Consider the following 13,833-nt stretch of genomic DNA (forward strand, 5'->3'; position numbering starts at 1 on the left):
TCATGATATTTTAATTCTTGATTACAATCCCTTTCCAACTATATAAAAACATATTTTAGAAAGTTTTCTTGGAAAAACATCCAGAGATTGTGTTCATCACTATCTATATAAATGAGTTTATACTGAACCTTAAATATGTTTATTCAGCATAGCAATCAGAAAAAGAAAATTTTTTTTAACAGTATAAAGTTCAGGTGAGTCCATTTGTCTTGGAATTTTATTTTGATTTTAATTAGAAGAAAGACTGACATTAGAATTGCTTTGTAATGAAATCTTTATAAATTCTGTGGGCAGTGCCCTGTATCTTTATTAGAAAGACTTCTTATTTTTAACACTTTTATTTGGAAGAAGTTCTACTCATTTGCATCAGTCCATCGTCTACATAATATGTGTGTGTGTGTGTGTGTGTGTGTGTGTGTGTGTGTGTGTGTGTTTTACAACGTTGACTTTTTTCACTAGAATAGAATCAGGTAAAACATCTCAGATCAGTGTGTCAGTAACTGGCCTGAATCATCGGGCACCATGATGGAGTTGGCCGCCTTCAACGTACTCCGTACTCTGTGTACATTCTATTTTTTTCTACATAATGTTCAGTACTGTAGTACTAATCAACGAGAAAATTGCATTGACTCATTTCGACCACCAGGGAAATATTCAGTTCATGGTTCTCCCCTAAAAAAAAAACTAAAAAGCTACTAAGCGCTGGGAACAAATCTGACTTAATGCATTTTCTCAGTGGGCCAGAGAAAGGAGGGCCAATTGTCTGCCTTGACTTTTTAAGGCTGTTCTCTTTATTCACTTATAAACTGAGGAAAACAAATTCTCGGCACTGGCGTGAGAGTTATTTGAACGTCACAAAAGGAAATATTAGTGCCATTATTGTGGCGAATTTCATGTTTCCCAGCCAACCTTTTGATTCTTGGTTTGGGCTGGCGCTCGAGCTCTCCAACCGGGTACGATTTCGGCCACAAGATGGCACTGACCTGCAAACAAAGAAAACCATAGTGGCACCGACTTTTTCAAGCCTTGGGAAACTGCCCTGCCTTCCCCGGAGTCAAGGGCTGTGGGGATTAGGGCTTCCTTTCCCCTGCGCCGGGCGTCTGTGTCGAATAATATGTGGCTTCTGTTGGATTGCTTTTCTTTCCAAAATTCCTAGGCAACGCTTCCCCGAGGTGTGCACCTTTGTGAGGTGTTTGTGGGGCGGGGGGAGCTTCAGGCGCTACTCGCGGGACGCCGTCACGTGATCCGGGATGAGGTGGAGTTCGGCTTTAAGGGGGCGTCTCTTCCTAGCTTCATCAATCCTTAGGATCTGAGCAGGAGAGATACCAGCGGATCTTCCCCTCTCTGCTCCCTTCCATTCCCACCCTTCCTTCTTCAATAAGCAGGAGCGAACAAGACAAATTCCAAAGAGGGTAAGTTGCGAGTTTATGCTTTTCCAGAGACTTTTGCGAAATCTCTCATTGACTAGGTGAAGGATGAGAGGGGAAGAAAAACGACGCCAGTGTCCGAAACTGGCTCTGGGGGACCGAGGTGTGGTCTCCAGTGCAAGCAGGTCGCAGGTTGCTCCAAATTACCGGACCGTTCGCCGGCTCCTGCTGAAGGGTATGGGGCTGACGCGGGTGAAAGGAGAGGGTCCCCTACGCGGAGTTCGGGCTTTCCAACCACCTGCTCCCGGGGAATTTCTGGATGGGGATCCAAGTTTTCCTCTACCCAGGTTCTCTTTAAAAGGTCGAGGCACTGGGAAGGTGCCCGAGTTCGTCTATCCCGCACCCGCTCATCTTCCGTATGTGTCTTGGACTGACTGGAGGTGCTGGCTCTAGCCGCACCGGAGTTTTCGCGGAGTAACTGGCTGGGATGAGCCGGAGAAGGGTGGACTTGGTGCGTCGCCCGCCGTCGCCCGGGTCCTGCGGCAGGCGTCGGGCTGGGAGCGGGCGGAGGTGGGAGTAGCCCTCGGCGCGGACTCCAGAGCGCAAGCCCACCCTCACTTGCGGATTCCGCGCGTCTGGGCTGCAGTGGAGCAGCGCTCCCCAGTACTGGGCGCTTCGAGTGTGGTGCTGCGCCCGGGTGGACACCCGAAGATTTTAATCATCGGAGTTCTAATCAGGAAACTCTTTAGCTCTTTCTTTTAGAAAAGTAATGACGGAACATGGCTGGGTTAGGAGATTGGGAATGCACAGCAGGTGGAGGTGACTTGATAGGGTGTGCCGTTGGTTCCCAGGTAGACTGGTGAGATGCGAATGTTTTAAGGTCTGATATTGGGCCAAAGACAGAATTGAGTAGGGTTTGGGATCTGCTTGTTTTGGTTGTTTGTATCTTTTCTCTTTTGCCAGTCTCTTATCACTAGTAGAAAGGTTTTCTGATGAGAGAGAGAGAGAGAGAGAGAGAGAGAGAGAGAGAGAGAGACAGAGAGAGACAAAGTAGTAGGGAGTCAGGAATGGAGTAAATTTCGGGCGATTCACCTAGTTACACAATATGAAAAAGGTGGGTGGGTAAGCGTGCCAACAGGAATTTTGACTGAACATGTCCCATTTCCCATTTCGTTGTTTGATAACTTCTGGAGCACAGGAAAAACCTACGGGAGAGGAGCAGAAGAGAGTGTTTCCATGTATACACACTAACACACACACACACACTTTGGAGCACACATTGCTTCCCACACTCCCCATCCTATAAGAGGACATGACTGGCGGGATGGCACACACAGGCAGGGGATATTGTGGAGCTTGTCTGTTAGGTCTGCAACAGAAAAGCAGTAGCTGTTAGTCCTCTACCCTGGGCAGGCTCTCTGGCGAAGCAAGCGAGGCAGCGGAAAGCTAACCCGACCCGGTTCCCCACCCAGGACTAAAAACTGAGTGCTCTTGGGTGACTACTACTTTATTAGTCTTTATTGTCTTAAGGCAGCAGTCTGTTGAACAAGCCCTCCCCAGCAAGGAAGGAGCAGAGAATTATGTAACTCATTTAGATAAGCTAGCAGTAACTTTGGGAGGCTGTATGTAACAAGGCTGACATTTCTTTTCCAACACAAGTCAGGTGAACAGCTAATCCTGAGTATTTGAAAAAATTTATCTGCAGCAGGTTATGATCAGGGAGCTGTATTTTCAAGTAGTAACAGCACTGCGAAGAGCAAGCAATGAAAGGCCAGCATTCTCATTGGAAAGAAAGAAGAGGAAATTTCCCTCTGCAGGGGGCTAATTTGCCAATTGGTGATGTATAAAATGTCTCTGTTTGGTCTCTATATGCACATGGCAGCTACACTGGGACTTAACAGTCTTTAATTTTTGCAGTTTCTGTAGCTGCCTAGCTTATTTTACAAATTATATTAGAATAGTAAATATCAAATTATTTTCTTTTGCAAAGATAAAGTATGTAAATTATCTCTTAGTATTGTTATTTTCTGACAGTTATTCTTTCTTTAAATTATACTAAGGTACACTGAAAATACACATTTTATCCAATGTGCAGAATTGGTTTACACACTGGAATAACTACCAAATGTACAACTAGTAAAACAGACTTGAAAACACCTTAAAAAAAAACAAAGTTTTCATTTTCTCTATGGCTAAATTAACTTCTACTTAGTAAGAAAAATGCTTCCTCATTGGGCATGCCTATTAAATACTGTTTCAAAGGTGTCAGACTAGAGCTTCAGTACATTTACCTGAACTCATCTGTAAGAAAGCTATGTTTGTAGCCTGTACTTTGCAATAATTTGATGTCTGTGTGAATTCTTATATGTATTCATTTTTGCCCAAATCGGTCAATGGGTAGAATATTTCTGTTTCTTTCTCTCCATGGTATACATCTTGGTCTCTGTCTCTATTATTTCTTGCCAAATTATTGCACTAGCTTTCTAATGAATCTCCCCTTTTCTTCTCTTTCCTTAAATGTGTTGAAAACAGCAGTTAGAATAGTAATTTTAAATCCAAAGTCATATAACACACCTTTGCCAAATACTCGCCAGAGGCTCCCCAGCTCTCCCAGGATTATAGGCAAAGATCATTAAAAAAAAAAAAAAAAAAAAAGGCCCTACAATCTGTACCCCCCTCTTTAGCCTTCCCAGTTAATTTCCTAAGGGTCCCTCCCTTATTTATCCCACTTCTCATTGCTACTTAGCACACCAGTTACACACAGGCCTTAGGGATGTTTGTTCTTTCCATATGGGATGCAATCCCTGAGATACTTGTGTGGCTTCCCTACTCACCACTCCTCTCAGGTCTTAACTTACATGCCTTCTTCTTAGACAGTCAGAGGCCATCTTTTACAGTCAAGTAATAAATTGCAGCTCCCCCAAATCCCAGTTTCTCTCTCTTTTTTTTTTTTTTTTTTTTTTTGAGATGGAGTCTTGCTCTGTCACCCAGGCTGGAGTGCGGTGGCCTGATCTTGGCTCAGTGCAACCTCTGCCTCCCAGGTTCAAGCAATTCTCCTGCCACAGCCTCCCGAGTAGCTGCGACTACAGGTGTGCTCCACCCCACCTGGCTAATTTTTGTATTTTTAGTAGAGAGGAGGTTTCACCATGTTGGCCAGGCTGATCTCAAACTCTTGACTTTAGGTGATCCGCCTCAGCCTCCTGAAATGCTGGGATTACAGGCGTGAGCCACCTCACCCGGCCCCAGTCCCTCTTTCTTGCTTTGTTTTATTGTTTTACTTCATAATACTTATTATCATCTAGCATGCTATATTTTTACTAATTTTCTTCTTGTCTTTCTCTGCCCACAAGACTAGAAACTCAGTGAAAAGGTCACATTCTCTCCAGTAAAACCATGCCTAACATGAAATAAATGTTTAATTAATATTTATTGAATGAATAAATTTTCTTTCAGAAATAATTGTTTTACATAAAGGGTAACATTTTCCCCTACATACATGACCTAGGAGCACGGCTGTTGTGATTAGCATACATTTTTCATGTTCAAGGACTATGATGGAATTGAGCTATTGATGTTAGGATTAATTTACCCAAGAACCTACTATTCCAACCATGCTTTAGTTATATCAGTCAACACAGTTTTATTTTAAATCTTATACTTGCAAGGTACTATGAAGTATACACAATGCCTACCTCAAAGGTGTTATATTAAAAATGAGAAGAGCCAATTAAGGATTCTAGGAACTAAATGGTGCTTTGAAAGATGGGCAGAGTTTGGATTGATAGTGGGAGAGAGAGAACACCCAGCAATAAGAATGGCAGAGGTGGAGATGCAGAGCTATATTTGGTAGACTGTGAACAGACTCGCCTGCCTAGAACAGTGTATCCACATTCACATTGGGATTATTAGAGTAAAGTGTGGGAACAAGGTATAATGCAGAGGTCTTAATGTGTCAGGCTGGGGAATGTAGTTAGTATTCTGTCTCTCATGTGCCTCAAACCAGGGTCCTCATTCACCTGTTGGTACTTGGTGACAAGGATAAAAAGCTTTTCCCTGCTCTGCTAGTTTTACTTTAAATAATGAAGGGAAACTTATAATTAATTGATAAGTTTTGTTTAATATCTCTTTAGTAACTTAAATAGGATATATGATGCTAAATTTTCTTGAATTTTTAAAATAAGAGATTTCCAAATAATTTGAAGTTATTACTGCTCCTTTGAGATTGTTTTCAAACTCTAACAATCACTGATCATTCTCTCTGCCTTTGGAATTCTTGAGAGAAAAAGTGTGGTTATCACACAAGTATTAGGGAGTCATTGCAGGTTGATGCATAGAGGAAGAGAGAGCCACGTTTCTAATAACATTCATACCTGAAATCATTCCATTACCATTCTTTAATATTTTCATTCTGACTTCATTATAGCAACCCTTACTTTAATCTTCTTAAGTTTTATAAGGCCAAATCATGGTTTCATAATATTAAAAAAAAGAAAAAACCATGTTCTAGAAAGCAAAAAAATTAAAGGAAAGGTTCATTAGAGGCATTAAGTAAAAGGCAAATGCATTTCTGGTTCATTAAGTTTATTATCTTTCTTTCAATGGAAGTAACTCTGCATGATTTTCTTTATTGGTCTTATTTAAGAAAGAAAAGAATGAAATTCAGTTTCTTAATACAAGCAGGATGGCCTGTTAATTAGCATAAGAAACCCTGTCTCACATATTTACTTAGTAATCTAGGGAACATCAGACTTATTTTTGAAAAGGAGTTTTTAAAATAATTTCAAACTTTTTAAAACTCTACAAGTCTGTGATTTGTGTTAATAAGAGAAAATATATCACAAAATACTGTGAAAAATCAAAATTACAACTAAAATCTAGATCTTTGCATTGAACACACATATAGTCTGGTGGGTAGGAAAGATACTTACATAAATAATACCTTAGAAATCCTTGAAAACTTCTAGTATATTAATAAAATAACAGACTCTTAAAGTTAGAATCCCCTACACAGTACAGGAACTGCCTGAAATGGTCTTTCATATGGTGGTTATAAACTTTTGTATATGGAACACTTGCTAGATTTGCAGGCATGTAATTCCATTTTATGAAACTTTTGTTCCTCATAATGATGTGATTTAAAGAAATAATGTACACATCTTGGCCCTACTTTTAACTTGTACATATAATTAGATGTAACATTCTAAGCTCAACGCCGTGTTCTACATGGTAGCCATTAAAATACGAGAAGACATCTGTACCATTCCTACTATTTTCCAGATTAAACATTGTGTAGTCTCTCAATAGTCATTCATGGCAAAGTTTTTTGATGTTTCACTGTATTGATCATCTTTTGTTGAATATACTTGTGCTGAATAGCATCTACCCTAAAAAGCAGTCCAGTGTATGTGTGGTGGAGCTATTGCTACAACTTGACCTTGACACTAATTCTTCCATTTCTATTGCATATGGAAGAATTAGGTAATTTATTTTGTTTTGCTTTGTTTATTTTTCTTATGTTTTACTGTGCATTAAGTGGTTTTTATACATTCATATTCTTACAATGTTTAGGAATGTGCTGTTGTTACTGTTTATGTAAGACTTGGGGCATAAGATTTATATACTCCTCACTGACTTATAGACCACTATGTTTTACTAAGACTTGTTCTGTAAGCAAGTCCAATTAAAAATTTTATTTTTTCTTTATTCAGTGTGTTTACACTATTTCTGCTGTTTTAGAAAGATGTTTACAAGATTACATTTTGTTTATTTCAGTGTTTTCACTTTAAAGAGTTCTGTGAGTCAGAATTCATTTTGACTGCCCTCAATAAAATTAGTAATGCAATTGGTCATTTTCTCTTTACAGATTGTTCAGTTCAAGGGAATGAAGAATTCAGAATAATTTTGGTAAATGGATTCCAATATGGGGAATAAGAATAAGCTGAACAGTTGACCTGCTTTGAAGAAACATACTGTCCATTTGTCTAAAATAATCCATAACAACCAAACCAATCAAAATGAATTCAACATTGTTTTCCCAGGTTGCAAACCATTCAGTCCACTCTAATTTCTCAGAGAAGAATGCCCAGCTTTTGGCTTTTGAAAATGATGATTGTCATCTGCCCTTGGCCATGATATTTACCTTAGCTCTTGCTTATGGAGCTGTGATCATTCTTGGTGTCTCTGGAAACCTGGCCTTGATCATAATCATCCTGAAACAAAAGGAGATGAGAAATGTTACCAACATCCTGATTGTGAACCTTTCCTTCTCAGACTTGCTTGTTGCCATCATGTGTCTCCCCTTTACATTTGTCTACACATTAATGGACCACTGGGTCTTTGGTGAGGCAATGTGTAAGTTGAATCCTTTTGTGCAATGTGTTTCAATCACTGTGTCCATTTTCTCTCTGGTTCTCATTGCTGTGGAACGACATCAGCTGATAATCAACCCTCGAGGGTGGAGACCAAATAATAGACATGCTTATGTAGGTATTGCTGTGATTTGGGTCCTTGCTGTGGCTTCTTCTCTGCCTTTCCTGATCTACCAAGTAATGACTGATGAGCCGTTCCAAAATGTAACACTTGATGCGTACAAAGACAAATACGTGTGCTTTGATCAATTTCCATCGGACTCTCATAGGTTGTCTTATACCACTCTCCTCTTGGTGCTGCAATATTTTGGTCCACTTTGTTTTATATTTATTTGCTACTTCAAGGTAAGAAAACATTTTTTCTATCATTTTCATTTTTTACCTTCTTTACACAGAATTCTTCATCAAATGAGTGTTTCTATTTAAATTTGTTTTTCTTCCATAGATATATATACGCTTAAAAAGGAGAAACAACATGATGGACAAGATGAGAGACAATAAGTACAGGTCCAGTGAAACCAAAAGAATCAATATCATGCTGCTGTCCATTGTGGTAGCATTTGCAGTCTGCTGGCTACCTCTTACCATCTTTAACACTGTGTTTGATTGGAATCATCAGATCATTGCTACCTGCAACCACAATCTGTTATTCCTGCTCTGCCACCTCACAGCAATGATATCCACTTGTGTCAACCCCATATTTTATGGATTCCTGAACAAAAACTTCCAGAGAGACTTGCAGTTCTTCTTTAACTTTTGTGATTTCCGGTCTCGGGATGATGATTATGAAACAATAGCCATGTCCACCATGCACACGGATGTTTCCAAGACTTCTTTGAAGCAAGCAAGCCCAGTCGCGTTTAAAAAAATCAACAATGACGATCATGAAAAAATCTGAAACTACTTATAGCCTATGGTCCCTGATGACGTCTGTTTAAAAACAAGCACAACTTGCAACATACTTTGACTACCTGTTCTCCCAAGGAATGGGGTTGAAATCATTTGAAAATGACTAAGATTTTCTTGTCTTGCTTTTTACTGCTTTTGTTGTAGTTGTCATAATTACATTTGGAACAAAAGGTGTGGGCTTTGGGGTCTTCTGGAAATAGTTTCGACTAGACATCTTTGAAGTGCTTTTTGTGAATTTATGCATATATTATAAAGACTTTTATATTGTACTTATTGGCATGAAATTTCTTTAAAGTATTACTATTAACCGACTTCAGAAGTACTTGCCATCCAATACTGTCATTAGATTGGGTCATCTTGATTAGATTAGATTAGACTGTCAATAGATTGGGCCATGCTTATTTTAAGATGGGCATCATTTTAATGTGTTACAGCAGTAACAGTATGCAAAAGCAGCATTCAGGAGCCAAAGGAGGGTCTGAAGTCATTCAGAAGTGGTTTGAGGTTTCTGTTTTTTGGTGTTTTTTTTTTTTTCACCTTAAGGGAGGATTTAATTTGCTCCCAATTGATTGTCACTTAAATGAAAATTTAAAAATGAATAAAAATATATACTTCTCGGATGCAAATATTACAGGGAATTGGGGCACCCACAGGAATGAAGAGAGAAAGCAGCTCCCTAACTTCAAAACTATTTTGGTACCTGACAACAAGAGCATTTCAGAGTAATTAATTTAATAAAGTAAATTAGTATTGCTGCAAATAGTTAAATTATATTCATTTGAATTGATGGTCAAGAGATTTTCCTTTTTTTTTTTTACAGACTGTTCAGTGTTTGTCAAGCTTTCTGGCATAAATATGTACTCAAAAGGCATTTCCACTTACAATATATAGAAACACAAAAGGTGTTTTCCTTACAGCAGTGCCTATATAGTGACTGATTTTTAACTTTCAATGTCCATCTTTCAAAGGAGGTAACACCAAGTACAATATTAAAAGAATATTCACTTCACCTAGCAGGAAAAAATACACAAAAACTGAGAATACTTCATATAGCCCATTTTAACATGTATAAACTGTGTGACTTGTAGTGTCTTATAAATAATGCACTGTAAAGATTACTGAATAGTTGTGTTATGTTAATGTGCCTAATTTCATGTATCTTGTAATCATGACTGAGCCTCAGAATCATTTGGAGAAACTATATTTTAAAGAACAAGACATACTTCAATGTATTATACAGATAAAGTATTAAATGTGTTTGATTTTAAAAGGCGGACATTTTATTAAAATCAATATTGTTTTTGCTTTTTCTGAGGAGTCTCTTTCAGTTTCATTTTTTCTCATCCCATGACTTCCCTCCCATGATGTTCCCAAAGCATCCTGTATCTGCTTGCTAATGCATCATAACCACTGATGTGATATAACCATTGATGGCTGTGGTATAGCCATCGATGGTCATAACCATTGATGGAGTATAGCCATTAATGGCTCAGTCTCCCTCTCTTGCTAGATTGTAAGCTTCTTTAAGGCAAGAATTGTTTGACATGACTGTCCCCAGTGCATATAGCACAGTGCAAATACCTAGAAGCATTTTCAAAATATATTTCCAAAACAAATGATTAATGACCAAGTTTCCTTCCTTCTTGTTGATAATCATATTGAACTCATGTCCTGCAGTGTTCTTGGATCCTTCCTCCTAAGTTAATCTTTACCAAGAAGATGTTTTCTCTTTTATTGTATTATTTTCATTTCTAAACTGAGCAAAAGGGCATTTTAGATTTTAGAAATTTGCATTATCAGTCCTGCAACTCAAACAAATATCACACTTTTTGCATTGAACGGTAATATGAAATCAAATTACAGCCTAAGAATGTCCTTTAGTTAACCAAATTAAAAAAAAAAAAAATTCGGCTGAGCACAGTGGCTCACACCTGTAATTCCAGCACTTTGGGAGGCTGAGACGGGTGGATCACGAGGTCAGGAGTTCAAGACCACCCTGTCCAATATGGTGAAAACATGTCTCTACTAAAAATACAAAATTTGGCCAGGTGTAGTGGCGTATGCCTGTAGTCCCAGCTGCTTGGGAGGCTGAGGCAGGAGAACCGCTTGAACCCAGGAGGCAGAGGTTGTGGTGAGCCGAGATCGTGCCACTTGCACTCCAGCTTGGGCAACAGAGCGAGACTCCATCTCAAAAAAATAAAATTATAAAATTACCTTTTAATACTTATTAGAAAATATCATAATTTTTCCTTACCCAAGCCTGAATTTTTGAACGACTTGATGTTTTTTCTGCTTTTGGGGACAAATGGAAATTTTTTTGTTTGTTTGTTTTGTTTTTTTTTTGAGACGGAGTCTCGCTCTGTCGCCCAGGCTGGAGTGCAGTGGCCGGATCTCAGCTCACTGCAAGCTCCGCCTCCCGGGTTTTTAAGGCATTCTCCTGCCTCAGCCTCCCGAGTAGCTGGGACTACAGGTGCCCGCCACCTCGCCCGGCTAGCTTTTTGTATTTTTTAGTAGAGACGGGGTTTCACCCTGTTAGCCAGGATGGTCTCGATCTCCTGACCTCGTGATCCGCCCGTCTCGGCCTCCCAAAGTGCTGGGATTACAGGCTTGAGCCACCGCGCCCGGCCGACAAATGGAAATTTATTTCTTTCTCTGTCTAGGTAATATGGAAACAAGTTGTTACTTGGGAAGAATCTTAATAAGTAAGTGCTTCTTTGTCATACATTTGCTGAAAAGGCCATTTCTAGAATTCTCATTCAGCTGTGTATGCTGCCGACTCCTTGAGTTCACATAAATAATGAACCAAACATCATATTCTTCTTTTGTCCAAATATGTTGATGAGCTACTAGTAAAGTCAAGGGTCAGCAACAGATGCATTGCAGTTCAAGAAGGAAAAAAAAAGGCCATATTAAACATGAACTATAGAACAAACCACTAGGTTTTCTTAAACCCAAGAACAAAAAAAAAAAGTTAGTAGAAGAGTATAATTATAATATGGCTTATATGAATTTTAAGTAAATTGATAATAGCCAGAATATTTAAACTAGTATGTGCCAAGTACTGTGTCAGGTACTTAAGTACCTGTGAGGACTAATGTTATTGCCACTTCACATAAGAAGAGACTGAAGCTCCAGTTGAAATACTGTATGAGGCACACATTGAATAATAGGTAGAGCAGGAATCAAACCCAGATCTGTCCAGTGCTACTATACTAATGACTGAACTATACCTGCAACAGTTTAGAAAATAATTTTCTTCTCTCTTTACGAGTTACAATCTTAGGGCGTAACACTGCCATCTACCTTCTTTCTGATTTTAGCTGCAGAAGGAATGGAGTGAAGTAGAAGAGTTGAGAGAAAATGGTCATTTTGATTATATGTACCCATTCTCTCCCTTTCTGAATTAAACAATTCTGCTTAAAAATAGAATTTTGTTATTCACATTAATTTTATTTCTGTACTGTTAACTTAATTCTCTTATTTTGTTTTACATATTCCAAGAAAATATAAGTACATATTATACTGAAATTTATCCCACAAATTATCAAGGAAATATAAATACATACTGTAATTTCAAATGTTGACAGTCAAATAGAGACTTTGACAATTTAAATATCTACACAATAATAGTGGTGGAAAGAGGCAGTTTAAGCTGGGGCTTCAGGAATGTCTGGCCTTGTGTCCTTACTGCAATTCACAGTTTATGGGCACTGCTAAGTGATCACAGCCAGGGTTGCTTTCCTCAGCAATCAAGGATTGTGCTGGAATTAAGGTAGCTTCTCAGTGAGTCTTGAATTCTTTGATAGTCTCCATATTTTCTGTGTCTACTTATTGCCATGGTCCATCAAACAACATGTTGGACTTAAGTGTCTGAGCAGGTGAGAGCAGCTGGTGAGAATGAGAACATGACTTACCAGGGCAAATTAGTAAGATTTCTCAAATTGTGTTTATTCAATGATTCGTTTATTAATATATTTTTGTGTAAATGTGTGTGTACATGTCGCACATTATGTGGCTAAGAATATATATATTTGTATATATAGATATATGGCCTATATAATTCTGCAGTGAGTTTATTTTCTTTGCTCTTCATTTCTTGATCTCTTATCAAAGCTATGACATCTGTAGTGCTTATCACAAACTACCCTATGAAGTAGTACTTTTGTTTTTCTCATTTCACAGATAAGGAAATTCAGGCATGAGACATCATATAACTTGCCCAGTGTCACTCAGCTAGTAAATGACAGGACTAGGAGTCAACTCCAGGCAGTTTGGTTCCTGAGTCTCAATATAACAATAAGTTTTTAACCAGCAGACACTAAACCTCTTCCCCACACACCAGCCTCTGCCTGAATTCCTCAACCTCTGCGTCTCGTATCTTTCCATTACTGGATCCACATATGACCCCATCTGCAGTCCAGGGCTGTTCTGAGCCTTAATAATTTCAAAACAATAAAAGATACTTTTAAGGTCGTCCTCTGAGATCTAAGACAAACTTCTAATCATGGTGGTTTAGACATAGTTGCAGAATTAAGACACAAATCTGTTCCATCCAAAAATTATCACTGCAAAGCTGTAGGTCTTTATTTTCTCTGTCATTTTGGTTTACACAATCCTTGTTTTTCTAGTTTCCAAGTCAATGCCAGAGTCATCTTCTGGGAGCATTTTCCCAGTAAATGGCTGGGGCTTTGAAACCTGACTAGTTTTGATCAACTTTCTCTCCTTTGGAGTCTAGAGTATTACTTTACATGGGCCCATATTCTAGCCCACAGACTAGAAAAACATCTATAAATTCAGTTTTAGAATAAACATTGCTACCTATCTGACTTCTAAATATTGAATATTATCTGGGAGATAACATAAAGGGCTATCAGTTGAAATTGTTGACTAATGGTGAACACTATTTTGTTCAAGTCAAAAAACATAATGAAGCAAAGTAATTGATGAAATGACACTATGGCCCTGTCACCTAATGGCATTATATTGTGGTCTGTGCTTTTTGACATAGCATTTAAATACATTTTATTATAGGACTACTTTTGTCATAAATAGCATTTCTCAAGCATCTTTTTATTTTGTCATCGGGAATGAAAATTGTGAATGTTATTTGTATTTCTGGCTAATCTGTTCTATGGTTTTATTATTGAGATTCAATTGGCATATTAAAAAGTGACATACATTCACTTTTT

The 13,833-nt window shown here is 38.4% G+C and overlaps 2 protein-coding genes across 2 annotated transcripts; both read left to right on the plus strand.

Annotated features, from left to right (window-relative positions):
* Positions 1-654: 654 nt before the first annotated feature.
* Positions 655-1,480, plus strand: LOC105524426. The gene has a single exon (XM_011959687.1). It carries the CDS (start codon positions 723-725, stop codon positions 1,242-1,244), a length of 522 nt encoding a protein of 173 aa, XP_011815077.1. The 5' UTR covers positions 655-722; the 3' UTR covers positions 1,245-1,480.
* Positions 1,099-9,959, plus strand: NPY1R (neuropeptide Y receptor Y1). The gene is made up of 3 exons (XM_011959686.1): positions 1,099-1,412; positions 7,231-8,080; positions 8,181-9,959. Exons 2-3 carry the CDS (start codon positions 7,382-7,384, stop codon positions 8,631-8,633), a joined length of 1,152 nt encoding a protein of 383 aa, XP_011815076.1. The 5' UTR covers positions 1,099-1,412; positions 7,231-7,381; the 3' UTR covers positions 8,634-9,959.
* Positions 9,960-13,833: the final 3,874 nt, after the last annotated feature.

The sequence above is a fragment of the Colobus angolensis genome, unplaced genomic scaffold (genome assembly GCF_000951035.1).
Source record: "Colobus angolensis palliatus isolate OR3802 unplaced genomic scaffold, Cang.pa_1.0 Scaffold5, whole genome shotgun sequence".
NCBI classification, from domain to species: Eukaryota; Metazoa; Chordata; class Mammalia; order Primates; family Cercopithecidae; genus Colobus; species Colobus angolensis.